This window comes from Mirounga angustirostris, unplaced genomic scaffold (assembly GCF_029215605.1).
Source record: "Mirounga angustirostris isolate CCGP_5_RB_7025 unplaced genomic scaffold, mMirAng1.0.hap1 SCAF_5, whole genome shotgun sequence".
In the NCBI taxonomy this organism is placed as follows: domain Eukaryota; kingdom Metazoa; phylum Chordata; class Mammalia; order Carnivora; family Phocidae; genus Mirounga; species Mirounga angustirostris.
In genome coordinates this window covers 12,098,606-12,124,333 of record NW_026991713.1, presented here as the reverse complement: position 1 = coordinate 12,124,333, position 25,728 = coordinate 12,098,606, and the positions used below count along the sequence as shown (strand labels likewise).

The 25,728-nt window shown below is 48.3% G+C and overlaps 2 protein-coding genes across 3 annotated transcripts; both read left to right on the top strand.

The window, feature by feature from the left end:
• The first annotated feature begins 1,728 nt into the window (after positions 1–1,728).
• APOL6 (apolipoprotein L6) lies at positions 1,729–11,089 on the top strand. Of its 2 annotated transcripts, none has more exons than XM_064590645.1 (5): positions 1,729–1,868; positions 2,119–2,243; positions 4,531–4,655; positions 6,625–7,456; positions 8,341–11,089. In XM_064590645.1, exons 3-5 carry the CDS (start codon positions 4,585–4,587, stop codon positions 8,404–8,406), a joined length of 969 nt encoding a protein of 322 aa, XP_064446715.1. In that variant the 5' UTR covers positions 1,729–1,868; positions 2,119–2,243; positions 4,531–4,584; the 3' UTR covers positions 8,407–11,089. The 2 variants fall into 2 exon arrangements, with proteins under 2 accessions (XP_064446715.1, XP_064446714.1); XM_064590644.1 differs by lacking the exon at positions 1,729–1,868 and having other exon boundaries at positions 1,944–2,243; positions 8,341–8,439; positions 10,684–11,079.
• Positions 11,090–18,500: 7,411 nt separating this feature from the next.
• APOL5 (apolipoprotein L5) lies at positions 18,501–24,112 on the top strand. Its single transcript, XM_064590235.1, is given in 5 exon segments — positions 18,501–18,560; positions 22,821–23,217; positions 23,220–23,435; positions 23,438–23,643; positions 23,645–24,112. Coding segments are annotated over 5 exon segments (1,047 nt in total). The 3' UTR covers positions 23,813–24,112.
• The last annotated feature ends 1,616 nt before the right edge of the window (positions 24,113–25,728 follow it).

The window sequence follows — 25,728 nt, the reverse complement described above, 5'->3', positions numbered from 1 at the left end:
AGAAACCTTCCAGGATTGGGAGGGCAGCAGGCAGAGGGAGGGACAAGAGCAATAAGGCAATCAGACTCGGGCAGAAGTGGTAGGAAAAGTCCGCCTGGGGGAAGGAAGGAGGCAGGCAGCCCGAGCAGAGAGGTCTGGGGCAGGGGCAGCAGCTAGAGAAGCCCCAGTGGTGTGTGTCTGGGTCAAGGAAGGGGCTGGACCACCTCCTCCCCTGCCCCCAGGTCTCCTCAGCTCGTCCTCCCCTCACCCTGCCCCCTGCAGTTCCCCAGGGCCTGAGCAAGGCCTGCAAGGTGGGACGTGGGCCCAGCGCATGGGAGCCTATTCCACGGGTGTGTGGGCCGGAGGCCGGTGTGCCTGCAACCAGAGCCCGGGGGCCGCCACCAAGCCAACAGCCAGCTGGATGGGCTTCCCCAGCCCGAGGCAGCTGCCGCCTGATGGGATGGTGGGACACAGGAGGCCTCTGGGCAGGCCAGGGAGACCCCAGAGGCACAGCACAGGCATCCCCACCCAGGTGCCCTCTCAGGGGGCTGCAGACTTTCAAGGGGAGAGGGAATGCCCTGATGCCCAAGTCGGGTCCGAATTTGCCTGAACATTCACCTGCCGAGTGACCAACTTGACCCAACACTGTGTATTTGAAATTGCAAGAGATCGAGGGAGCGTAAGGTAAGTTTGTTCTTGTCAGCAGGCTTGGGGCCCCCGAGGAAGGGGAGGTGAGGTTTACGAAATGAAGCAGCTCTGTCCTCTTGCTTGGCTGGGTGACACACCACATGTTTTCTGTCTCACCCCAGAAGCGGCGTTTGCTGCATGTGACATTCTTTTGCTCGCCCCGCGTCTTTTAGGGGGTCTTGCTTCACCAGCGCCGCCGTGGTAAACACCACCCTAGTCCAGTGGCCGGCCTGGTGTCTGAGGCTCCCAGGCCCTCAGGGAAGGCCTCGGCATCTGGGACTGTTGCCGGGGAAAACCACAGGGAGGCCGGAGGGCGGCTGCCCCAGTTGGAGGACAGCCTCTGTCCAGAGTGCACGAGGCCAGGACACCAGGGCCCCTCAGGCCCCTCCAAGTCCCAGCTCAGCAGCCCACCGGCCTCTCATCCCTCCTCCCTGCTTGGAGGGCCCTGGGGGACGCCCACAGAGCCGGTGTGGCCTTCGGGAGGGCTGGGGAGTCAACCCAGGGCTTTCTGCCTTATCGACGTGCACAAACCACACGGCCCACACTCCCCCCCCCCCCCCCCCCCCCACACACGGAGACACAGATCTCAGCCCATGACTGCGCAGGTTATTCCTACAGACATGGAGGCTAGAACTGGGTGACCATGGGCAAGCCACTGACCCATGCCACTCCCCCCCGCCCCCCAGGGTCTCAGTTTCGCCATCTGCAACTCGGGAGACTCACAACCACAATCCTGTACTCAAACCTTCGGGGCCAGATGTGTTTCAGAGTTTCCCATGGTCTGGATTTGGGGAAAGGTTCTGCAAAGGTTTTGCAACCCCCTCGCCGCCCTGTTTGGTCACACGCTACTATTTCTCAGGGAAACCACAAAGGTGCGAATGAAGCAGGATATGCAAGAACCACGTCCTTGCACCCGGGCGGGTCAGGGTCAGGTCCCTCCACCACACGAATTACCGAAACGGGTCTCGGGTTCCAGCGACTTCTGCAAGTCACAGTTACAGATCTGAGGCATCGGCCCTCGCCTGTCCCCAGCTCAGAGGGAGGGAGAGCCCGGTGACAGCACCCACGGCAGCCACCGGTGACGCATCTGTGGGGCGCTCAGTCCACGCTGGGCGCTGAGGACTCGCTCCTCACCACGGCTCTGAGCCGCAAGAACTATTTTGAGACCCATTTCACAGCTGGGGAATCGAAGCCAAGCACTGGTGAGGAACAGCTCCCCGTGGTCCCCTAGACTGAGCCCTCACCTTACTGGCCACTGTCCTGGCGCCCAGCACACAGCGAGGGCAGGGCGAGGGGGGCTTGGGCCTCTGCCCACAGTTCTGCTGCTTTGCTTCACTGCACAGCTAGAAGAGAAAGAGGCAAAGAAGGAAAGCAAAAGTGAAAACCATTTCTCAGTAAGCCCTGCTCTTCCCCGAAATGTTGCTTCAGTTCGTACCATTTCTGTGCCTGCAGAGCCCAGACCCAGGTTCTCAGCTGACTCAGAAGAGGTCTGCAGAGCTTCGGGCTTTCCCCCCCGGGCGGCAGAACCTGCTGGAGACTCTGCTTCAGCCCCCCGCCGGACCAGAGGCCCCAGAGAGGTAAGGACAGAGCGCAGGGTGGGGTCCTCCTGTCCCTGGGCACCCGAGCCCTCAGCGAGACAGCAGGCGGAGGAGCGAGGCTGTAGGCACTTGGCTCAGGACAGAGAGCTGGGACCAGGGCCACCGGGGTCCACATCCCCGTCCTGTCAGGGCTCTGGCCTCGGGAAAGGCCTGAAGCTCAACTTCTTTGATGGTAAATCAGGGTAGGATTCTCTCTTCCTGGGCTGTTTGAAGTTTAAGTGGAAACAGGATTATGAAGGTGATGGGACAGATCAAGTTACATCTCACCTTTGCTGGCTGGGGATGCCCCTCCCCCGACCGGTGCTAGACTGGGAAGACTTTTTTTCTAAGTTCTTTCAGAAGTAGAGAGGGAGAGAAAGATGACCGGGAGAGAGAAGGCATAGCTCAGGTATCATTTCTGACATACACTCTGAGGCCAAGCACCAAATATAGGAGAAGAGATGAGAGAGGATGTGTCCCTTTCCTCAGGCAGCCGGAATAAAAGTGCCACCAACTGGGTGGCCTAAAATAATGGAAATGGATTCCCTCCCAATCCTGGAGGCCAGAGTCTGAAATCAAGGTGCCAGAGAGGTCGTCCTCCAGCTAAAGGCTCTCGGGAAGAATCAATTCTTGCTCACCTCTCACAGCCTCTGGTGAATCAAGCAAGCCTGACCTTATGACAGCTTAACCCCCATCTCTGCTTCGGTCATCACGCACCCGTCTCCCGTGTGTCTGTGTCCTTTCCTTGTAAGGAGTCGTTGGAATTAGGCTCCCCCCCACCCCGCCTCCCCCAAACTAGGATGAATTCATCTCAAGATCCTTAACTAATTACATCTTCAGGAACATGATTTCTAAATAAGGTCACATTGTGAGGTTCCAGGGAGACGCGAATTGGAGGGACACCACTATTCAACCTGCTAGCGGGGACAGTCTTAAAAAAAAATTAAGGCATCACAGGCAGGTATATGGCAAAAGTGATTGATAGAAAGTATAAAAGGATGAAGCATGAAAAGCAAGCTTCCATCTCATCCCTGACCCCCAATCCAATCAGTGTTGCTAGTTTCTGGTCTCTACAAACATATGTGTCTTTCTTCAATGCAAATGGGAGCACAGAATACAGAATCCTATACCCTGCCTTCTCATGTACCAATGTGCACTGGAGAGCCTTCCCTCTGTTTATATGGATTTGCCTCATTTGGTTAAATGACTGCATACTATTTCGTTGTTAGATAAACCACATACTTAACTAGTCCATTTGGGGTGGTTTTCAGACTTTTCTTTTTTCTTTCTTTCTTTCTTTGCTTCCTTCCTTCCTTCCTTCCCTTCCTTCCCTTCCTTCCTTTCCTTCCCTTCTTTTCCTTTCCTTCCTTTCTTTCCTTCCTTCCTTCCTTTTTTTTTAAACTATGAATTATGCTTGCTTTTTGCTCCCTTTTTGTATCTGCATGTTTGCCTGGTTCTTTTTTTAAAAAATAACCTTCATATTTTAGAATAGTTTTAGATCTACAGCAAAAGTGAGGGGAAAGTACAGAGATTTCCCATATGCCCCCTGGCTCCCCTCACCCCCCCAGCCATGCACAGCACTCCCCCCACCCTATCAACATCCCAGACCAGAATGGGACACTTGTTATAGCTGGTGAGCTTACATTGACACATCATTATCAACCAGAGTCCATAGTTTACATTGGGGTTCTCTCTTGGTGTTGTGTATTTTATGGGTTTGGGCAAATGTAAAATGACATGTATCTATCCACCATTGCAAGAGCTGACAGAATAGTCTCCCTGCCCTAAAAACCCTCCCTGCTCTGTCTATTCCTCATTCCCTCCCGCCAGCCCCTGGCAACCACAGCTCTTTTTACTGTCTCCAGAATTATGCCTTTCCCAGAATGTCCTGTAGTTGGAATCACACAGAACGTAGCTTTTTCAGACTGGCTACTTTCACTTAGTAAAATGCATTTAAGGTTCCCCCAGGTCTTTTCATGGCTTGATAGCTCATTTCTTATAGTGCTGAATCATAATAATACTCCTTTATCTGGCTGGACCACCGTTTGTTTCCTCACTACTGAAAGACATCTTGGTGGTCTCCAAGTTTTGGGAATTATGAATAAAGTTTCTATAAATAGAATATATATTGCGACACCACACTATAAAATGTACTGGCGGTAGTTGGCAAATATTTAGTATATTGTCAGTATTTCATTATTACTTTGATTTCACATAACCTAAAATCCCGCCGCAAACCTTGAACTTCACATGGTTTCCTGGCACCTGCAGTAACCTTGTTTTCCAGGTGTCCAAGCAGAACGTTGCACCAGTGACTCACGAGGGCACCTCTAATTCTCCCATGGACCAAATGAGCTCAACTCTGGGGTGGCAGGAGCCTCTGGACAGCGAGGCAGGGACAGAATGCCCAAGGTAAGGTGGAGAGCTTTGTCCCTGGGGAGGGCGGCTTCTGCTGAAATGCTCCAGGCATCCTCCTGCAATGCGACGGGGAAACAAATATGCCACGGCCTACACTGAATATTTTGGAGAGAAGGCCAGATCAGTCAGGTGCCCGACATCGGGCAATAGGCCTGGAAGGGCAGAAACTGCCCCGCTCATAGAGGGGAGGCCCGTGAGGCCTCAGCCATTACTGAAAGAGCCCATGGGTGTCACTGCATTGAAGAATTCAGGCCCGATGAGCCGCAGATCAGCAGACGTCACCCCACCAGCTTCCAGCACAATGCGGACAGTCAACAGATGTTCGCTGAGCGAGCCAGGGGAGCTTATGCGAGATGGTGCCTTCTAGAGCTGGACCACCACGCTGTACCTGTCCCCCGTGAGGATGGCGGCACAGGAAATGCCCGCATCGGAGACATTCGGGTTCATTCAAAAGCACAAGAAGTCTAACTCCCATTCTCTCTCAACCATGTTAAAGACAAAACTCAGTAGTGGACGCAAAGTGGGGTAGTCAATCTCTGTACCTCCTTGTCCTTTCGTCTCCTTGCCCCCGCTCCCTTGAGGAAACACAAGGGCATGGAGGGCTGGGTTGTGGCATCGCAAAGGTTAGGGGTCCTCAGCCATGGCCTCCCTCCTAGCCTTCATCCCTCCCCTTATCCCTGCAAGCCCCTGGCAACCTTCTGCTCTGTGAACTGATTTACAGCTGCTGATTAACTGATCATTGGGCCTAAATTCATTCGTTATTAATGCTAAGGGGTTTCCTTGGAAGTATATTTGGTTTTTTACCTCTTCCATTGAGAAATTGTGTGCGTGTGTTGAGAGAGAGAAAGATATTAAAAGATGTATATATATATATATATATATACACTTCAGTGAGGAATTCCTGACATCAGCTGACAGAGGAGAGAAAAACTGCCCAGAATGGCAGTGGGCTCGGAGCTCCATCTTCATCTCACGCATCCCTTCGCGCAAGTCCCCTTTCCTCTCTGGGCTTCTGTTCCCTCCGCTGAAAAGTAAAGGTGGTAGCTTGTACCCTGGTTAGGGCTCCTTCCAGTTCTGAGTCTCTCCTCTGGGCCAGGGAATCCGTCATCACTGGGCCTCCTAAGCTCACCCTGAAGGAGATGCACCAACAGCCCTTGGTTTGAGGAAAGTGCCCGAAGGAGTCAGTTTGCTCCTCCCTGATACTGTTCTCCCATAAAGGCCAAACTCTTCTGGGGTGATGAAGATCCCTTAATACTTTGTACTGTGAGACACTGGGGAGGAGATGCCCTTTGTCCCTGACATCTTCCATGAAGGACCCAACCCATCTGCTTGAGTCGTCAAGTAAAACTGGCGAAGTACCAAGGAGAACCTTCAGAATATTAGTGATAATTTACTTCAGCCCTCTCGGTGTTCAAATCCAGATGGAGGCAAAGGCCACCACAGCAGCCAGACTCAAGGCCGTGGGAGTGTAGGCTGCATTGTACAATATGGCGCCTCCTTCCTCTGACTCACCTCTACAAATACAGGACCCTCGACCTGGTCTCCTCTTTCTCCTGCTTTTCCCACACCTGCCCCTCCATTAGTCCCAGGTTCTTTATCTTGACTCAGATCTTAGCATTTCCTCACTGTCCCTCCTGGGTGACAGTCTCTTTGAACAAGGCTGAACATGTCCCCCGGGACTAATCTACCTTCTCCATCTCTTAGGCAAGGCTGTGTTTCTCCCATGTGTCCCTCCAGAAGTCTCTACTATGTGTGTTTCTTCTCTTCATGGAAGCAGCAGCTCCCAACAATGCTCTGGGACTCTCCATGGCCGGGTGAGAGGTAACAGAGGTGTCAGGGAGATGCAGGACGAATTCAGAGGCAGGCGTGGCAAGAACACCCAGAAACCACAATGAGCCTGACTAAGAATGTGACTTTCTCATCAGGGAGACTTAAGCAAAACCTTTCTTTTGCTCACCCACAGGGACCAGGATGACAGTCTTCTGTGTGAGGATGTGCAGCAACAAGATGAGGATCTGTCAGCTGAAGAAATAATATTTTTGAAAGAGTTTCCCATCATCAAGGAAGAGCTAGAAGTGGACATCAAGAAGCTCCATGCCCTTGCAGATGACATCAACACAACCCACAGAACATTCACCAAGACCAACATGTTGGCCACCTCCATCACTGTGGTCTCAGACACCATGAGCATCCTGGGTCTGGTCCTCGTCCCATCAACAATAGGAGGAAGTCTGGTGCTCTCTGCTGTTGGTAAAGTTTTGGGGACAGCAGCCGGGTTCACCAGCATCTTCACCAATGTTATGGAACACTTTCAAAGTCAAAAAGCCCGAACTCAAGCCAGCACCCTAGTGTCTACCCATAACCATGAGGTCGAGGAGGCTCAGGGAAAGATGGTCTATATCATGAGTGTCGGAAAGAAGGCCTATGATTGTGGAAGTAACATCATGGATGTTAAGAGGAACATCCATGCCTTTCAGAGAGCCAGAGCCCACCCGCGTCTGGCCACTGCAGCCAAGCGTCTCCTGACCACTGGCCAAGTCTCGGCCCGAAGGAGCATGCAGTTGCAAAGGGCCTTTAAGGGCACAGCAGTGCTGATAAAGAAAAATGCTCGCATGCTGTGTAGTGCTATGGCTGGCTTCTCCCTCTACCAGGACGTGGTCACCCTCCTGACCGACTGGAAGCAACTGAAGAAAGGAGAAGGAAGCAAGATGGCAGAAGAGCTGAGGGCCCACGCGCGGGAGCTAGAAAGGAAGCTGACAGAACTCACCCAGCTCTATGAGAGCCTGCAGCAGCAGGTGAGGCTGACATCTCCTTCATGGGTAGGGCTGGAGGGAGGGGAGAAGCTTTAACCGGGGCTGATGGGCACCAAGGTTTAAAGAAAGGGAGTTAAGGGAGCTGGCGTGTGTGTGTGTGTGTGTGTGTGTGTGTGTGTGTGTGTGTGAAGTTTGCTTGGATGTTCCTGAGGATTTGGGGCACCTGGTGGCCCGGGGGGTCCAAATGATGTCAGGTGCCTCTTGATGATAATGGCGCCTCTCCTGGACAGACCTGGTCATGCCTTCGATTTCTCTCTCATTGCTCCTTGAGGTCCATGGGCTGGGAAGAGGGTCTTCCCAGGTGTACAACAGAGAGCACTGAGCCACAGGGAGCATTACAGACTGAAATGTGTCCCTGCACCTTCATAGGTTGAAGCCCCAGAGTGACTATTTGGAGGTGGGGCCTTTGGGAGGCGACTGGGGCTGAATCGGGTCATAGGAAGGGGTGATCCTATGAGACTGATGTCCTTCTAAGAGGAGGAGGGAATACAAGAGGGCTCTCTCTTTCTGCCTGCGCCCGCACAGAGGGAAAGTCCGTGGGAGGACACGGCGAGAAGGTGGCCATCTCCAAAGCCAGGGGGAGGGCTCACCAGAAACCCAACTGGCCGGAGCCTCCAGAACTAGGAGAAAACACATTCCCCTTATATAAGGCACCCAGTCTGTGCTATTCCGCTAGGACAGCCCCAGCTGACAAAGACAGGGAGCTTCAGTGACTCGCCAAGTGCTCACAGCTAGGGGGTGGCAGAGTCAGGATACAAAGCCAGGAAGCCTGCCGGCAGAGGCAGCACCCAGAGCAGCCTGCCAGGCTGCCCCCCGAGCCCTCCCTTGCAAGCCCTCTTGTGACTGGTGTTTTTGTTTCTTTACAGAAACTCTTCCAAGAGAAAAGGCCCAGGAGCTCGTCTTCGGGCGGAGCCACGGGGTCTCTGGCTTGACCTCCAGGCAGGCGTGGGGAAGCAGGACCTCAGGTGACAGGAGAGGACTCTGAGCAGAATTAAAAGGGGACACGGTGGGGGCGGGCTGGGTTGGCAGAGGCGATGCCTAGGACTTAGCAATCGGGAGGTCCAACTGGGGCCTGAGGGCGCGGTCAGCTAGTGAGTGTGGCGAGGTCCATCTGTCCTGCCTCTCCTTCACCACCCTGCTTCTTCATTGTCCCCCATCCCTTCTCTAGGGCGCCGCCTCTTTCCCGCTGCTTCTCCGATGCCCCATTCACTCACGCGCACACAGTAGGTCCTCATGAAGCATGTGTCGATTGGTGCGGGCTCTATATTAAATGCAGAGGATAGGACAGGAGGGTCCCTGAGGTGAGGGGCATCTTGTGCTCACCTTTCCGTGGCCAGCTGCCTGCTCTGCTCCCTTCCTCCGGCACCCAGGGTAATGCTGGGTAAGACCTGGGTTTGCACACAACAGGACGTCACTGGAAACTGCTCGACCAGATTCCATCAGGAAAGAGAGAGGCCCAGGAGCCCTTCTCTCCTCCCCGAGTTCAGAGCAATTTAGGATTCCTCAGAAACTGTGAGGACCTCTCCAGGCTTCCTGCATCACCTATCTTCAACCTACTTCTTTCTTATGTTTTAGCTGCTGTTTTGAAAGCAGTGCATGGACATTAAATACAACTTTTTAAAAATTCAGGCAGGGGCGCCTGGGTGGCTCAGTCGGTTAAGCATCTGCCTTCGGCTCAGGTCATGATGGAGCCCCGCATCCGGCTCCTTGCTCAGCCGAGAGCCTGCTTCTCCTTCTCCCTCTCCCTCTGCCTTCTGCTCCCCCGCTTGTGCTCTTTCTGTCAAATAAATAAATAAAATCTTAAAAAATAGTAAAATAAAATAAAATTCAGTCAAGTAAAACACAGGAGTTAGAAATAATGCATCAACTGGGCGCCTGGGTGGCTCCGTCGTTAAGCATCTGCCTTCGGCTCAGGTCATGGTCCCAGGGTCCTGGGATCAAGTCCCAAATCAGGCTCCCTGCTCGGCGGGAAGCCTGCTTCTCCCTCTCCCACTCCCCCCTGCTTGTGTTCCCTCTCTCACTGTGTGTCTCTCTTTCAAATAAATAAATAAAATCTTTAAAAAAAAAAGGGATAATACATCAACCAAGGGTGACGACTGTTGGCAGTCTGGTGTAGAATGTTCAAGTGCCTGCCTTCCGTACTTGTCCTGAGACTGCCCGCTGGGGACCCTCCCTCAAGGCTGCGTTAGATAAAAATCCTAGATTTTTTTCTGCAACCCAGAGTTTTCTCTCTCTCATTCTCAATTCCCTCCTTTGCCTACAGATCTAGAACTTTCTAGGTTGCTGTTTTCACTTCACAATATTTTCCTACCATTCTCTATTTCACTTAGTTTTTATAGACTTTTTTTATGTTACGAAATATTCTCTTGATTATATATACAATCTTTTAAATTAGACATATGTTAGTCATCACTTTCTGTTTTAAGTAGCCAAAAGCCACGCAAACTGGCTTACACAAAAAAGGGAGTTTATTGACTCGTGTGCTTAGCCAGCTTAGGGGTACAGCGGGTTTCAGGTGTGTCTGGATCCAGAGGACAAAAAAGGATGTCATCAGGTATTTGCCTTTCCATTTCTCAGGCAGGCCTGCACCAGGTTCAGACAAGAACCCTCCCCCAAGCCTCCCCCCGCAACCCAGTGCACCCCATTCCCACTGGGTGCTCCCAAGGGGAAAGGGGCGGGGCAGAGGTCCAGGGGCCGCTCTGATTGGTCAGGACTGGGTCACGTGCCTTTGCCTGTGCTGGATGGGGCCTGAGCGGTGGGCGCTGTAAGGTACGGGAAGGGAGAAAGGAGCCAGAAGAGGAAAAGCAAGGGCTACACTAGATGCCTTCCGCTTTCAGGGACATTTAGATTATTTCAAAAAAATTTTTTTATGCATAGTGGTAAAATGAATATCTGTGTGCCAAAAGCTTATTGCGTTATTATTACGATTTCTTTTCTTAAAATAGAGTCCCTGAATGGGGATCCCTGAATAAAGAAGGACCCTATGACGGGAAAGGAGGAGTCTCCACCTACCCCCCCCCCCCCAATTACAGTAGTGAAATATATCATGGGAAACGGGAAAGATTTAAAGCGTGGAGGGGAAAGAGAGCCACTGTCCCCATTTCAGACCACAGCCTGCCAGTCCCATTTCCCACATCTTACCCTCGCGGGGGTTAAATAGTTGCCATGCCACTGTGCTTCCTGCTTTTGCTGTTCTCATTTCTTCTCAGAAGTTCTTCAGGAGCAGAATGATGACAGAAAAAACCCTCTGAAGGCCTGAGATACGCGGGAAGCCATTGGAGATTTCCTTCCAAGCCAATGTGACTGTTAGAAGCTTTGTTCAAACCCAAAGCCTGACTTATGGCCCACCACGCGTGCGTCAGGCTTCGTACACCTGCTTTGTGAGTGAGCTGCCTGAAGGAAAGCCATCCTGTCCTCGAGAAGTCAATCAATGCCCCTACCCGCCCTGCATTCCTTTCTGGTGAACCCGTGATTCCCGCCTGCGTGCAAATCTATAATCGTTAGAGCTTTTACGAGATGTAAGAAAGGCTATCACCCTGAAAACACGGTTCATTCTTCCTGGAGCCCGTTCTTATTTTTGCGATGGCTTTATTTTTCTCATCTCTTTTTTCCTATGCTTGACCAGTTTCCTCTTCATTTCCTCCTGTTGTCTTGCTGTGTCTTCACTGAGCCTGAGAGCCCTGTTTTGCTCTTGTATTGTACAGGAAACTGCTACACTTGCTTTAAAAAAATTAATTGCAAAATAATTGTTCACAATTTTATTTCTTTTTTTTAAAAAGATTTAATTAATTAATTTATTTGAGAGAGAGAAAAAGAGAGAGAGAGCAGGCACGCATGAGCGAGGGGAAAGACAGGGAGAAGGAGAGGGAGAGAGAATCCCAACAGACACCTGGCTGAGCACAGAGCCTGATGTGGGGCTCAATCCCATAATCCTGAGATCATGACCTGAGCTGAAATCAAGAGTCAGACACTCGACTGACTAAGCCACCCAGGCGCCCCCTTATTTTTCTCCTCCCTTTTAATTGTTCACAATTTTCATGAGCTTTTGGGCAACACCTTTCTGGAGAGTATTCTTTATATGCCATTTGTTTCTGTTTTTGTTTTTACTGTTTCCAATTTGACCTTGAACACATATATTTTTTAATTGTGGTAAAATATGCGTCACATAAAATTGACCATTTTCATCCTTTTTTAGATGTACAATTCAGCAGTATTAAGTACATTCACATTGTTTGGCTGCCATCTCCAGAACTTTCTCATCTTCCCAAACAGAAACTGTGCTCATTACGCACTGACTCCCCGGAAGTTCGTCCACCCCTCTGCTCCTGGTGACCACTCTTCTACCTCCCATCTTTATGAACTTGACTCCTTTAGCAACCGCATGGAAACGAATCGTATAATATTTGCTTTTGTGTCTGGCTTATTTCACTGAACCTAATGTCCTCAAGATTCATCCATGTTGTAGCACGTGTTAGAACTTCACTCCTTCTGAAGGCTGAATAGTATTTCATTGTATATATTTTGTATATCTATTCCATATCCCACATGTTTTGTTTATCCATTCATCCATTGATGGACATTTGGGTTGTTTCTACCCTTTTGGCTATTGTGACTGATGCTGCTATGAACATGGGAAGACAAATATCTGCTGGAGTCCCTGCTTTCAGTTCTTTTGCATATATACCCAGAAGTGGAATTGCCAGTAATTCCATAGGGTAATTTTATTTTTAAATTTTTGGGGGATCTGACATGCTGTTGGCTGTGCCATTTTACATTCTCACTAGCAAAGCACAAGTGTTGTGATTTCTCCACAGTCTTGCCAACACTTGTTATTTTCTGTTTTTGTTTAATAATCTCTCTCTCTCTCTTTTTTTTTAAGATTTTATTTATTCATTTGACAGAGATAGATACAGCGAGAGAGGGAACACAAGCAGGGGGAGTGGGAGAGGGAGAAGCAGGCATCCCGCGGAGCAGGGAGCCCAATGCGGGGCTCGATCCCAGGACTCTGGGATCATGACCTGAGCCGAAGGCAGACGCTTAACGTCTGAGCCACCCAGGCGCCCTAATGATCTCTTTCTTAACAGGTATGAGATGGTATCTCATTGTGATTTTGATTTGCGTTTCCCTGATGATGAGTGATGTTGAGCATCTTTTCATGGGCTTATTGGCCGCTTGTATGTCTTCTTTGGAGAGACGTCTACTCAAATCCTTTGCCCGTTCTTCAATTGGGTTGTTTTTTGTTGTTGAGTTAATATTTTTTTATGTAGACCTTGTTTTGGTTGCTTGTTTTCATGGAACAGCTATTTATGGGAGACTCAAACAAGGAAGAAGCCAGGACTGTGTTCTATGCCAGCAGAACTTCTTTCTGATGTGGGTGTTCTACATGAATTTCTGTTTCTGTTTCCCTCAGGCAGTGGAATCAGGCAGTTTTCAAACTGTTCACAATGCAGATTATCTTCTCTGTTTCAAGGACAAATTGCTTCCTACAGATGTGGCTCATCTCACTGTGTTTCTTCATTTAGTCCCTTGATTCTTGGAACCAATCCAGATGTAATGCTAACCTGTACACTTTATTCTCACTATTTTAAAGAGGGATTTTACTTCTGCACTTTGGGAATGCCCTTCACCTTGAAGAGGGACCTTTTATTTATTTTTTTTTTTGTGATTATTGGCACTGTCTCTCCTTTTCCTGCCAAAGTCCTACTTATTTTTCTGGCTTTTGGCATCCTTTAGAAAAATAGGAAAAATGTTACCTATTTTTCAGTTTCTAATAGATGATGTTTGCATCTTTCCTTGTTGCTTTTGAATAATTGCCAAGAGAAGCTGACAACTTGATCCATTCATCCAGCATCCATTTCTCCAGAAGTCCAGCATCATCACAGAATAATGGAGACAAAAAAGAGACTTCTGGGTCCCTCCCTCTACTTCCAGCTCTCAGGCAACTTCTTCTGAGTCTTTAGGAGGTCCCTTTTATTCCCCAAATCCCTCTTTTAATGTTAGCACTTCTCAGGGTTTCATTCTTGGCTCTCTCCCCGCACCCCGCCCCAGACTCACCGTCTTCCATGGATTCCATATGTTTACAAATTCTTAGGTCTGACTCCCTAGGTGTCAGCTCTGTGTGAAGCCACCACCTCTCTGAATGACTGTGGGGTCTGTTTTCTTTATGATGTGAAGCTGTGTCCCTTCTGGTTCAGGACCCATTCTCACATGTAGAGAAGCGTCAAGGTGCTGTCAGAGCACCTTGACTACAGCATCACCTGGAATCTACCTAGGTAACATTCCCCTTCCCTCAGTAGATTCTTCTGACCACAGTGCAGTTTCGATCTACAATGGGAGATGCTGGAGACTGGCAAGTGACTTGGGGCCCTAAATATGGGTGATCCTAGTTCCTAAAGTGAAGGCGAGGGTCTAAGGCCTCATTCCTACCCTCATTTCCCACAAGACCCAGCTCACACCCCTCTCACAATTTGAGACATCTCATCCAGGGCCCCTTAGCTACAGGGACTATATTTTATGAACCCCAAATCAGAATATATATTCAGATTGAGATATAACATCTGCATGAGCCCCACCAATCCTTGCAACCCTCAACTGGTAGGTTTGTGTGGTGAGTTTGGAGGTCAGCTTTCACTTGTGTGTTCAGGAACCCAGACATGCCTGCACTTGGCCTCGGTCCAGCCACACCCCCTCACTCAGTGGTCCTTGAAGGAGATATTAGCACAAGAGGCCATGGCATCTCCTGGCTTGGGCTTGAATCTCCAGAGCAGGGTTCCCTGGCAAAGTGGATTTCATTATGTGGTTTAATCCAAGAGAGCTTTTCTCTCCCTAAACTCAAACCCAGATCTCAGGAGTACTCTGGCCTCTGGCTGATGCACTGGGAGTGCCCAACCAAGGGGAGATGAGGGAGCAAGATGGACAGGCCAGTTCATCACTCCTTGGGGGTGGAGACAGGAAGCCAAGAGAGAGAGGGCTCATGCATTTGTGTGCGGTCCTTTAATGGAAGGTAGCCACAGCCATGGCCCCTCAGCGACAGGGAATCTAAGCCAATCAGAGGAGTATGAGGCCCTCTTTGGGAGAAGGGTGGCTACTCCCTCCCAGGTAGTATGACATTCTGAGCTCTTCTGCCAGAAAGTACAGTTTTATCTACAGATATGTTATGGAATATGGTATATGATGATTCATGAAACTTACCTCTAATCCTATGTATAAATCACAAAGTCTCAGAGGTGCTTACTAAAACTGGAGGGATACGGGCCCATCTCAAGGAGATCCAGCACTGCCAAGCCTTGGTCCTGTTCACTCTCTCTTACTTTCCCCCACAAAATGAGGTAGAGTCACCTCCCCAAGATCTATTTTAGGCCAGGACTGGGAAGACAGTCAGCCACAGTTTTATTTTATTTTAACTTTTAAAAAAGATTTTATTTATTTAATTGAGAGAGAGAGCAAGAGCACAAGCAGTGGGGAGAGCAGAGGGAGAGGGAGAAGCAGGCTCCCCACTGAGCAGGGAGCCCAATGTGGGGCTCGATCCCAGGACCCCGGGATTATGACCTGAGCCCAAGGCAGACACTTAACTGACTGAGCCACCTAGGCATCTCTCAGCCACAATTTTAAATAGAAAAAACTCAGTTTCGTGAATGATGAGCACTTATTCTAAATGTGCCCTCATTATGGGTCGTTCACCAGCTATAGTGTAGACAGGAAAGCAAAGACATTCTACCCTCAAGGAGCTGTTAGGGGCAGCTACTCAAAAGCACTCACCACGTCAGCTGAGACCTCTTCATTGTGTCTGTGTGGGATATAAAGAGAGCAAAGAAACAAAAAGCAGAACACCTAAAACAATATGATTCAGATCAAAGTGGAACAATTATGGCAATAAATAATAACGATTCATATTTATAGCATTAATAAGTAAAGAGTATCAAACTGGGTACAGATTGGATTTGAATCATTTCTTGCATACAGGAGATACCCTGCAATAAAAATGACACAAAAGATCAAAATAACAGGTTAGCAAAACTTGTCACATGTGGCTTTTTAAAAAGATGACAATATTAATATTTAATGACATTAATGCATCCAACTTTTGCTTATCGCACTACGTGCTCAGCAGTCTTCCCTGTACTAAATGCCTTACCATACAAGCTGGAGAGTCTGTCACGACCGGGGAGTGAGGAATAAGTATGCTTCGTCATTAAGGTGTTTTTATTTTACTGGGTTTTTTTTTAAGATTTTATTTATTTATTTGAAAGAGAGAGAGCGAGTGAGCACAAGCAGGGGGGAAGGGCAGAGAGAGAGAGGGAGAAACAGGCTCCCCACTGAGCAGGGAGCCCGACGCAGGGCTCGATCCCAAGACTCTGGGATCATGACCTGAGCTGAAGGCAGACACTTAACCAACTGAGCCACCCAGGTGCCCCATTTTACTGGTTTTTATTGTGAAAGGAGCACATGGTTTCTGTAACAAAGTTCAGTAAGACAGATGAGCGAAAGTACAGGTATGGGTCTTCCCTCCCCCAACCTCAGCCTCTCTCCCCCAGGCTAAGCCTCCTTACCACTGGGTGTCCCTCCACCCAGAATTTTCCCCTAGTCCTAGACCACATATATAATCTTTTTAAAAATGGAGATCATGTTTTTCACCTTTTTTTTTTTTTTACTTAACAAATCCTGGGTCTCTTTCCAGGTCGGTTCATATAGATTGGGTTCATTCTGTTTTGTGTCCGTAAGCCTTTCTTTTATATTGGTGTGTTTTAATGTAAATGGTCCCCCTACATGGATATTTCAGATTGTTTTTATTTCTCTTGACCACTTCAAGGAACTGGTGAAGGTCTTACACACGCTTCTCTATGTACAAGCCGTTGTGTGTTGCGTGGGATGATTTTCCTGATGGGGGATGTGAGCTTCAGCATATGCACATTTATGTGTTGAGATACTCCAAATCATTGTTCCGAAAGTGCTATCTATCACTTTCTGTTCCAACCAAGTGCCTCAGAAGACACATCCCCCTCTCTCTCAGCAGCCCAGGATGCTTTTATTCTTTTTTATTTTAAGATTAACTTATTTAAAAATATAAGATTAATTTATATCAGAGAGAGAGAGTGGGGCGGGGGAGGGACAGAGAGAGGGAGAGAGAGAAACTCAAGCAGACTCTGTGCTGAGCTTGGAGTCCTACTCAGGGCTTGATCTCATGATCCTGCAATCACAACCTGAGCCAAAACCAAGAGTCAGATGCTTAACCAACTGCACCACCCAGGTGCCCCAGGGATGCTTTCGTTCTTTTAACTTTTGTCAAAGTGGTCAATGAGATGGTATCTTGATGTGGTCTAAATATGAATTTTGGGGGGCTGCTAATGTGGTTAAGCATCTTTTTATATATTTATTGGCCATTGTTTTTCTTCCTCTGTGAAACACCTTTTCAAAGAACATGAGAAATATCTGTTTACAGGAAATGAGAACCAAAGTTGAAATATCAAGGATTTTGTTATTACCCCTTACATCTTCAAAAAAAGAAGAGGCGGGGTGCCTGGGTGGCTCAGTCGGTTAAGCAGCTGCCTTCGGCTCAGGTCATGATCCCAGGGTCCTGGGATCGAGTCCCACATCGGGCTCCCTGCTCTGCGGGGAGCCTGCTTCTCCCTCTCCCTCTGCCTGCCACTCTGCCTACTTGTGTTCTCTCTCTATCTCTCTGTCAAATAAATAAATAAAATCTTTAAAAAAAAAAAAAAAGAAGAGGTATGGGTGAGGGCTAGGGCCAGGGTTCAGGCGCAGGGAGGAGAAACATTTATTAATCACACTAAAAACCTTTAAAAATCAAAAGCATTCCATGAAGATGTGACAAACATAAGAAAACCTGCAAGTTCTTTTAGCCTTCCAGAAAACAAGCAATTCTCACATCATATAAATTGCCCCAGAAACAAAAAACTCAGTATGTATTGAGCAAAGTCTATGAAGCGAATGAACATAACAGTAATAACAAGACTTAATTACACAGAAAGAAAACTATACCTCCATATTTATGACCCTAAGTGAACATATCGAATACAGTAGGGAATATAAATATATGTTTATATTATATATACTTATTTTATATATATAATATATATAATATATTTTATATTATTATATAAAAAATCTATAGCATACTGATGCAACAACCAAGTTGGGGTTTTCACAGACTATAAGGACAATTTGATATATGGAAATTTATGCACACAATACACTATATTCATGGGATAAATAAGAAAGGAAAATTATGATCATCTCCTTATAGCCTGAAAATAATCCTAATAAAAATATTTAAATCTAGGAGTAAAACATAAACTTTATCATGATGAAGAGTAGTTTTGGTAAACCAGCTGCCAACAGTGAAATACTAGAGCCAGTTTCATAAAATTAAATAATTTAAGAATTCAAGCTAATCCAACAAGGCATGGAACCAAAATAAGAAAAATAAGTATTGAAAAAAATAAGAAAGCCACCCAACATTATGTATTCTTGAAGCATTCATTCAATAACTATTATAATTAGCAAAAATGCAGTGAAGCACAGAGGAGTGTTAAAAATGAGTAACATTTCTATAGAGTAACAAAGCAAGTCAGAAAACACAACACTGAAAGATACTATTCCTAATAGCATCAAAACAATTTGAGGCTCCTAGGGAAAAACATTAGTATGAAATGTAAAGAAGCAACAAATCTTTCATTTTTTCAAAGAAACATGAAAGCCAGAGGCGCTGGGGGCCGTACGGTGCTGCTGGGCAGGAATGTAGCAGGTCCTTGGATTTAATCAAGAATCTATCCTGAGCCCTCCTCAATGACCCATATTTACATATACTACAACAGCAGAAAACTTCCTTTGTAAAGTTTAACTAGAAACACAAAAAGCTCCTGGGCCCTGCATGGAGCTCCTGCACCCAGCACTGTAGGAAGCCAGAAAGCAGAGGGGGACACCAGAGCCCATCCCTGGCCCAGTCACTGGCCAGAGCCGCTGCAGCCAACAGGACAGGGTTGGTGCCATTATACACAGGAGGACGCATATGGGTGACAAAAACATGAAGCCCCCAGTGTGCCACAATAACATTTCTATAAACATGAAGGTACGCATGAAATAGCAGGGAGTAGCAATATGGAAAAAGCTCATCCCCTAATATGAGTTTACCAATAACACACATACTGATGGTATGTTATAAAAACCCCTTGAAAAAGAAAATGCATTGAAAATAACTGGAAGTAAATGAACAAAATTGATAGTTATGTTGTGGTATTAGTGGGGGCGATCTTTGTCAAATTACACTGGAAATATATTTAAAGTGATTTTTGAGCAAGAAGAAAAGATGCAACCTTAGAGTCTTTAAACAGGGGTAAAGACTTTCCTCCCTGCCTGTGTAGGGAGGAAAAACATTTTCCCTCTACCCTTCTGAGTTCTTAGACTAAGACCCTGTAATAAAAGACAGATTAACAAGAGAAAAACGAACAGAAGTTTATTAACATGTATACCTTGTGTACATGTGAGGGTGACCCAGGGGACAAATGAGTAATTCCCCAGGGTGGTTTAGAATTCAGTCTTAAATGCCAATTTAATAGGAAAAGGGTAAGGAGGGGAGGTAGACCTCTTGGGATGGGGGAGGAGTAAATGCTTTCTGGGAAAGACAAATGGGCCCTTAGAAGAACAGGCAGGAGGTTTATAGTTTGGGACAGAGTGTGTCTGGGTGTGGTGTCGACTTCCAGCCTTCTGTCCTGGGAGAAGAGGCTGCTGACACTCCCAGGGGGGAGTCTATGACAAATGAACTCCTTTTGGAGGATCTGTCTTTAGGCAGATGAGGGAAGTTCAGAGAAAGCCTCTCCCTGTATCTGCTGTATTTCAAGTGCCTTCAGCTCAAAATAATCCATATCCCAAAGCAGCGTCTTTTGGAGTCAGATTTTCTGCTACCCTTCACCTACCTGGTTAAAACAACTAACCAGCCAATGAACTCATGGCTATGGAGGCTTAAGCAGAGATGGGACAGTCCTGCCAGGATTGTAGAGGGTTGGACAGAATGATCACTCACTTTCAAATTTACAGTGGTATCAGTAACATGGCCTTGATCATCTTTGTGCCTGTTGTTGGGTTATTGGCAGACTTGGTGATTTAACATGTAATATCACCATTTCAAAAGTCCTTCACCAATCTGCTTTGCCACCAGAAACCTAAGAGATCACACTTTCACCACGTCCTGGTTAGCACTGGATCTTATCAGAGTTTAATTGTTTGGTTAAAATCATTAGGCCAAAATGATGTGAAATTTTCAAGACGTTAAGATTTTTGATATTCTAACCTTGCTTTTCTTATCTACAATGTTATAACTGGATAGTCTGTTTTGCTGGAGCATCATTAAACATTTTCTGGACAAGATGACTAGAGAAGAAATGCACTACATACTCTTTCATCCAGAGGCTTGGGAGATGATGGTGGAGAGAAGTTGTCTGGACAGGTAATCCTAGAACAGTGATGTTTTGGGGGGGAAATGACCAGGATGTGCATTCTGTGAGGGCAGGGGTTTGGGCTGATGTGCTCAGTGCCCTAATCCCAGTCTCTAGAACAGCGTCTGGCACAGACCTGATCCCAGGATATTTGAGTTTGGGAAGGAAATCTGATTGTTAATATCCAGATTGTGTCACTAGGCTGTCGCCAGCTTCATGATAGGAAATGTACAAATGTGTTCTGACCAAGTTGGCTGAAGAGTTGATCATGCTATCTCATGTACTTCCCTTTCCAATTGGAAATGTGCAGAAAGAGGGGGAAAAAAGGATTTGCACATCCTCAAAAAACGTTTTCTTAGGAAAGCAAATTAAAAACCTTTGGTAAGCACATTAGTAGGTGCCGAGATCCTCTGCCTATTGGCTGATGCATTCCTAGAAGCAGAATTTGCTTCCTTTTCCCCATCCTTGCTTATGTCACCAGAACGTCTAGGCCTTGAGACCCAAACTCCTGGGACTCCTCTTTCACAGCCTTTGCCTGGGCATTCAGGCTCTCCGGGAGAGCTTGGCTGCAGCATTATACTCGTTGATAATGGTATCCGCAACTAGCCTACCAGAAGCTGCCCTAACTCTTGCCCAAGTGTCCATAAATTCTATAAAATGAGCTCCAGGGCTTACCCCAAGCTCTTAAATTATAAAATCTTCCTGAGACATGCAAACCAGAGCTGCCTGCCCTTTTAGGACAAGAACGTCCATTCCATGTACTTCTGTCGTGGGCCCAGCCTCCCTCCCCAATCCGTCCCTCTTCCACTCTTCAGACTCCTCCTCACGGTGCCCATTAATCCCGGTGCAGATCAGAACAAAGCCCTTCACGTTTGCTGCTGGCTGATGAGCCCAACTTGGACTCAGGTTAATTAGGTCACGTCCACTGTGCCTGTGCACGGGCTTATCCCCCCTCCTTTGGTGAAGGCAGAGAGATGATTTTCCCTTTCTCAAGGGACTAGTAGCCTTGACCAGCAGGTGAGGCCAACTAGAGGCTTCTGGAAAGCTGGAGTCTTAGCCAAATTCCATCACAAACTGGATTGTCATCTAGGGAGAGTCACCTTGCCCTCAGGGCCAGCATTGTCCTCGGTGATGGGGGGGGGGGCGGTGCTTGGACTCACTGATGGAGCGAATGTGGCAGGTGGCCACTTTCCTTCTGCGCTGGGTCTGCAGAGAGCATCAGGGCCAATGCAGCGCTCCTTCTCAGAGCCTACCTGTGTCTTGAAATACTTCTGTGACAGTGGTCTGGACACCCTAACAGCTGTGGGAGGAATGTGGACGCCTCTTTGCCATCTATGTCCAGACGATCTGGGGGAGCCTTCCACCTTAACACCCTGAAGCTCTAAGACTTCAGTTGGAGGGGGGCTTAACTCCTAGGTGTACAGAGACGTCCCAAAGAAAACTCTGAGTATGCCTTTGTTAAAGAGTGACATGGTGCTGGGGCAGGATGGTGGGAGGTTCCTGCTGCTTCCCTGGGCAGGGGTCAGTTGGCTGGTCTACCTGAGGCTGCTGATGGCCTTACCCAGGGCTCTAAAGTGATTGTCAACAATCCCTTTCTGGAGGCCTTGGGGTTGCTTGGTCTCAGTGTGGTTTTCCCACGAGCCCTGCCTTCTTTTCCAAAGACCTCCTCTCCAGGATTAAACCCATGCCCAGTCTGTTGTGGGTGCTCAAGTAGGACGAAGCTAGAAACAAATCTAAGGGTCAGACAAGTCAAATTCTGAGACGTGCTATAGGCAGCTGGTTCCGGCATCCTGCACAGTCCAATGGTGTCCACTTGGGAAGCCTCCAATCCTATAAGACAAATTTCCTCACAACGGGGATTCTCAAACATAGAGCCACAAGAACTGTGGCGTTCCAAATCGATTCCACAGGAAAACGGAGTAATGGTGGTCTTTTCTCCAAGATATAGAGGAGGGGCGCCTGGGTGGCTCAGTCGTTAAGCGTCTGCCTTCGGCTCAGGTCATGATCTCAGGGTCCTGGGATCGAGCCCCACATCAGGCTCGCTGTTCAGTGGGAAGCCTGCTTCTCCCTCTCCCACTCCCCCTGCTTGTGTTCCCTCTCTCGCTGTGTCTCTCTGTCAAATAAATAAATAAAATTAAAAAATATATATATATATAGGGGAAATTTGAGTTAATGGAGAGAATTTTCTGAATTGTACATTTTTTTCCTTCCTTATCACTTCTTTTTAAGACGATGTGCTTCTCCTACTTGCCTGTTCACAAGCGAACAGATAGAACTTTCTGTGTCTAAGCACCATCAATCACCCTCTTGTTAGAAATCTACTTTCGGTTGCCAAAATAACACAACACCGTCAAACCAAATGGCAAACAATGAGCCCTCCTCTATGGAAGAGATCATATTTGGGGTCTCCTTGGAGGTTCTCCCTCCTTTTTCTTTGGAAGTGTAGGTTATTTTGTTCATTTTCTGAATTAATTCTAAAACACGCATATGATACAAAACTTCAAAGGAGTAGAAGAGCAAAGAGTAAAAAGTAAAATCTCCCTCAAATCATTTCCCAGCTCTCCGGTTCTTTACCCCAGAAGCAACTACAATTTCCAGGTAGATCCCCTTTTAACAGAAAAAAAGAAAATCAAGCCATCTCCTCTAGGGGTTGTTAGGACTCTCATTTCCCCGGATAGCATTGCTCACAAGCTGTTCTAGATGTATGAATTATACACGCATGTGTGTGTGTGTGTGTGTGTATATAAAAACATATATATATACATATATATATATATAAATGTGGTCACCCCTAGGTGGCCCTCTAGAGAGGAACCCTTTGTCACGATGCTCCCCTATTGTACCTTCGTGCCCAGGGCCCCGCTCTCTGAATGTGTGAGAGAACATAGATGACCTAGAAGTTTTTAGCTCTCCTGGGGAGCCCGTCCCAGAGTTGGAAAAATAATCACGTGACCTGGGCTGTCCGCAGCAATGAGGCCAACACGCTGTACGATATCCTGATGGAAGAGCTGATCCGACAAAAGGAAGCGTCCATGCCAGGAAACCTGTCGGAGGAGGAAAAGATGTTTCTCTTATGTTTTCCCTTGCAGAAGTTTAAGCTGGAAAAGAGTATCAGAGAACTTCACGCTATTGCAGACCAAGTTGACGCGACCCATAAGATGCTCACCAAGACCAGCCTGGTGGCCAGCTCCTCAGGCACCATCTCTGGAGTCATGAGCCTCTTGGGTTTGGCCCTGGCCCCCGTGACAGTAGGGGGCAGTCTGATGCTCTCAGAGGCTGGGCTGGGCCTGGGGGCTCAGCTGCTGCCACCAACATGTTGACGAGTATCTTAGAAAGTAGGAACAACTCGGCAGCCAGAGACAGAGCCAGCAGACTGGTGCCTATGGAAACAACCATGGTGTATGAAGCTTTTGAAGAAATAAGGTGGCCTGCAATCCACGCTGCTTTGTCGCGTGTCTATAGAGGTGTCAGTGTCATCAGGAACGTTGAGGAGCTTCGGGCCCGCCAGATGGCCCAGCCAACTCTGGCTTCATGGCTAAGGTCAATAACTTCACGGCCACAAACCGTGTCCCCTTCTGGAGGGCGGGACAGCTACAGACAGCTGTTGAAGGCTCTGCTCTGTCCATGACCAAAGGTGTCCGGCCGCTGGGTGCTGCTGGGGCTGGCTTCCTACTTGTGCAAGACGTGAAAAGCCTGCTGCAGAGCTGGAAGCACCTGGAAGGAGGGGGCAAGGGCAGAGACCGCCGAGGAACTGAGGACAGTCACCCTGCAGCTGGAGCAGGAGCTGAGCCAGCTCACCCAGCGCTACAGGCTGACCCTCCGGGGGCAGGGCTGGCGGGAGAGCCTGTCCCCAAATCAGGAGGTAGGAAAGGGTACAAGAGGTGCGTAAGGCAGATGTGGGCCCGGTCTTCCTGAAGTGTCCCACGAGGGGAATGCTAAAGAGGTAGACGCATAAATAGATACAGGATCATAACTGTCCTTTCTGCAGAGAGGATGTTCCCCACACCCCTCTGTCAAATGAGGTTCCTCCTCTTCTTTCCAGAATCCCATCTTTTTCTCTCAAAGCGCTGTCCACACACTTCTGAAATTACAAATTTTGCGTAGGTACTCCCCGTCTGTCTTCCTGCACGGTGTACCCCCTGGGAGGCCAGGGGTGTGCCCCCAGCATCCGGCAGTGCCCCGCTCACTGCAGGTGGGCCACCGACTTGTCTTGAATGACATGAGGGTGGCATTCCAGGATACAGGTGACGTTTCAAACGAGTTGGAGAAGGATTTTTATTTGAAAAATGTATTTCTAGACTTTTTTAAGAGTTTATTTATTTATTTGACAGAGTGAGCGAGCACAAGCAAGGGGAGCAGCAGAGGGAGAGGGAGAAGCAGACTCCCCGCTGAGCAGGGAGCCCGACGCGGGGCTCCATCCCAGGGTCCCGGGATCATGACCTGAGTTGAAGGCAGGCGCCCAACCAACTGAGCCACCCAGGCGCCACTAGACTCTCTTATTTAGGGACATTAAATATCTAGCTATAAAAACTGAAAACCACTGCCGGGAAGATAAAGGAGAATTTCAGAACTCCTCTTTAATTTTACAGGGAGTATAGAATGTGACCAGGTAGCATGGCCACTCCCTGGGGTCCCAGAGAGGGACACACCAGACTTTGCTGAGGGTGTGAAGGCTCATAATCATAAATTCATTCATTCATTCATTCGTTTGACAGATTTTAATTAACTGAGGCCCGTGACAGGGGCCCAGGACTTAAGGGAGTGTTTCCAAACTTGTCTGCAAGTTGGAATCACCTGGGAAAATTCCACACCTACTGATGAGTGGGTGGATCCCGCGTGTCCCCAGGGACTGGGATTTCCTTGATCGGGGGTATGACCTGGACTTTGGGAGTTTTACAGGCTCTCCAATAATCCCATTGTTCAGCTGAGGTTGAGAACCACTGCTTTAAGGCATGAGGTGTTCTAATTCTACTGTATCAACATGCTTTTTACTCTTTGGGTACTTTTTCTCACTTCTTAATAAGCGGGGGCAGATTTGAGGGTAAACTATGAAACACTAGGATTCGTATCCTAAAGGTCTTGCCCTCCTCCCCCCGCCCCTGCCTGTCATGGAGTACAAGCTAGGCCAGGTCATCTTGAGAAAGGACACAGTCTCTGCTCCAATGGCCCTGGGGACCCAGCAAGGGGACAGACCCTAGATAAGCCACTAACGAGGAAGAGAGGTCAATGGTAGGACACAAGGATAGCGGGGTGCTAGGGGAGCCCCTAACAGGTGCACTTAACTCCTGGGTGGTAGGCAGGCTGGGGGGAGAGAGGCCGGGGCCTTCCTGGGCTGTGTCTGCCAGGCACCTTGCCCAGCCCCGTGTGCACACTGGCCATGTGCGTTTGCAGCCAGAGGGGCCGTTCATTAAGTTGGTCGATGCACAAATACTCATTGAGCACCCCTGGGCCCGACAGCGCACCAGACCCGGCTTGCGCACGAGACACACGAGGACCGAGGGTAGGAAGTGAGAGCGCTACCTCTGCCAGCCCTGGCATGTCTAGACGTCCAGGTGAACCTTCTAGAAGATCCTGATTATGCCATGGAAGTGAGTAAACTACTCCTTTTCCCTTTCTGCCCGACCTGGTCCAGCTGCCTCCAGGGAACTTTGGTTTAGCAGAGGCAAAATACAAGTCTTCAACTAGGAAAACTCAGGGTAGGGATATTTCTGCTTGCAACGATCTAACGATGACAGAAGGAAGGCCTGCAGTGGCTCGTGGTAATTCCTGGGGACTTCAGAAATGCCGGGGTTGGAAGGGAACTTT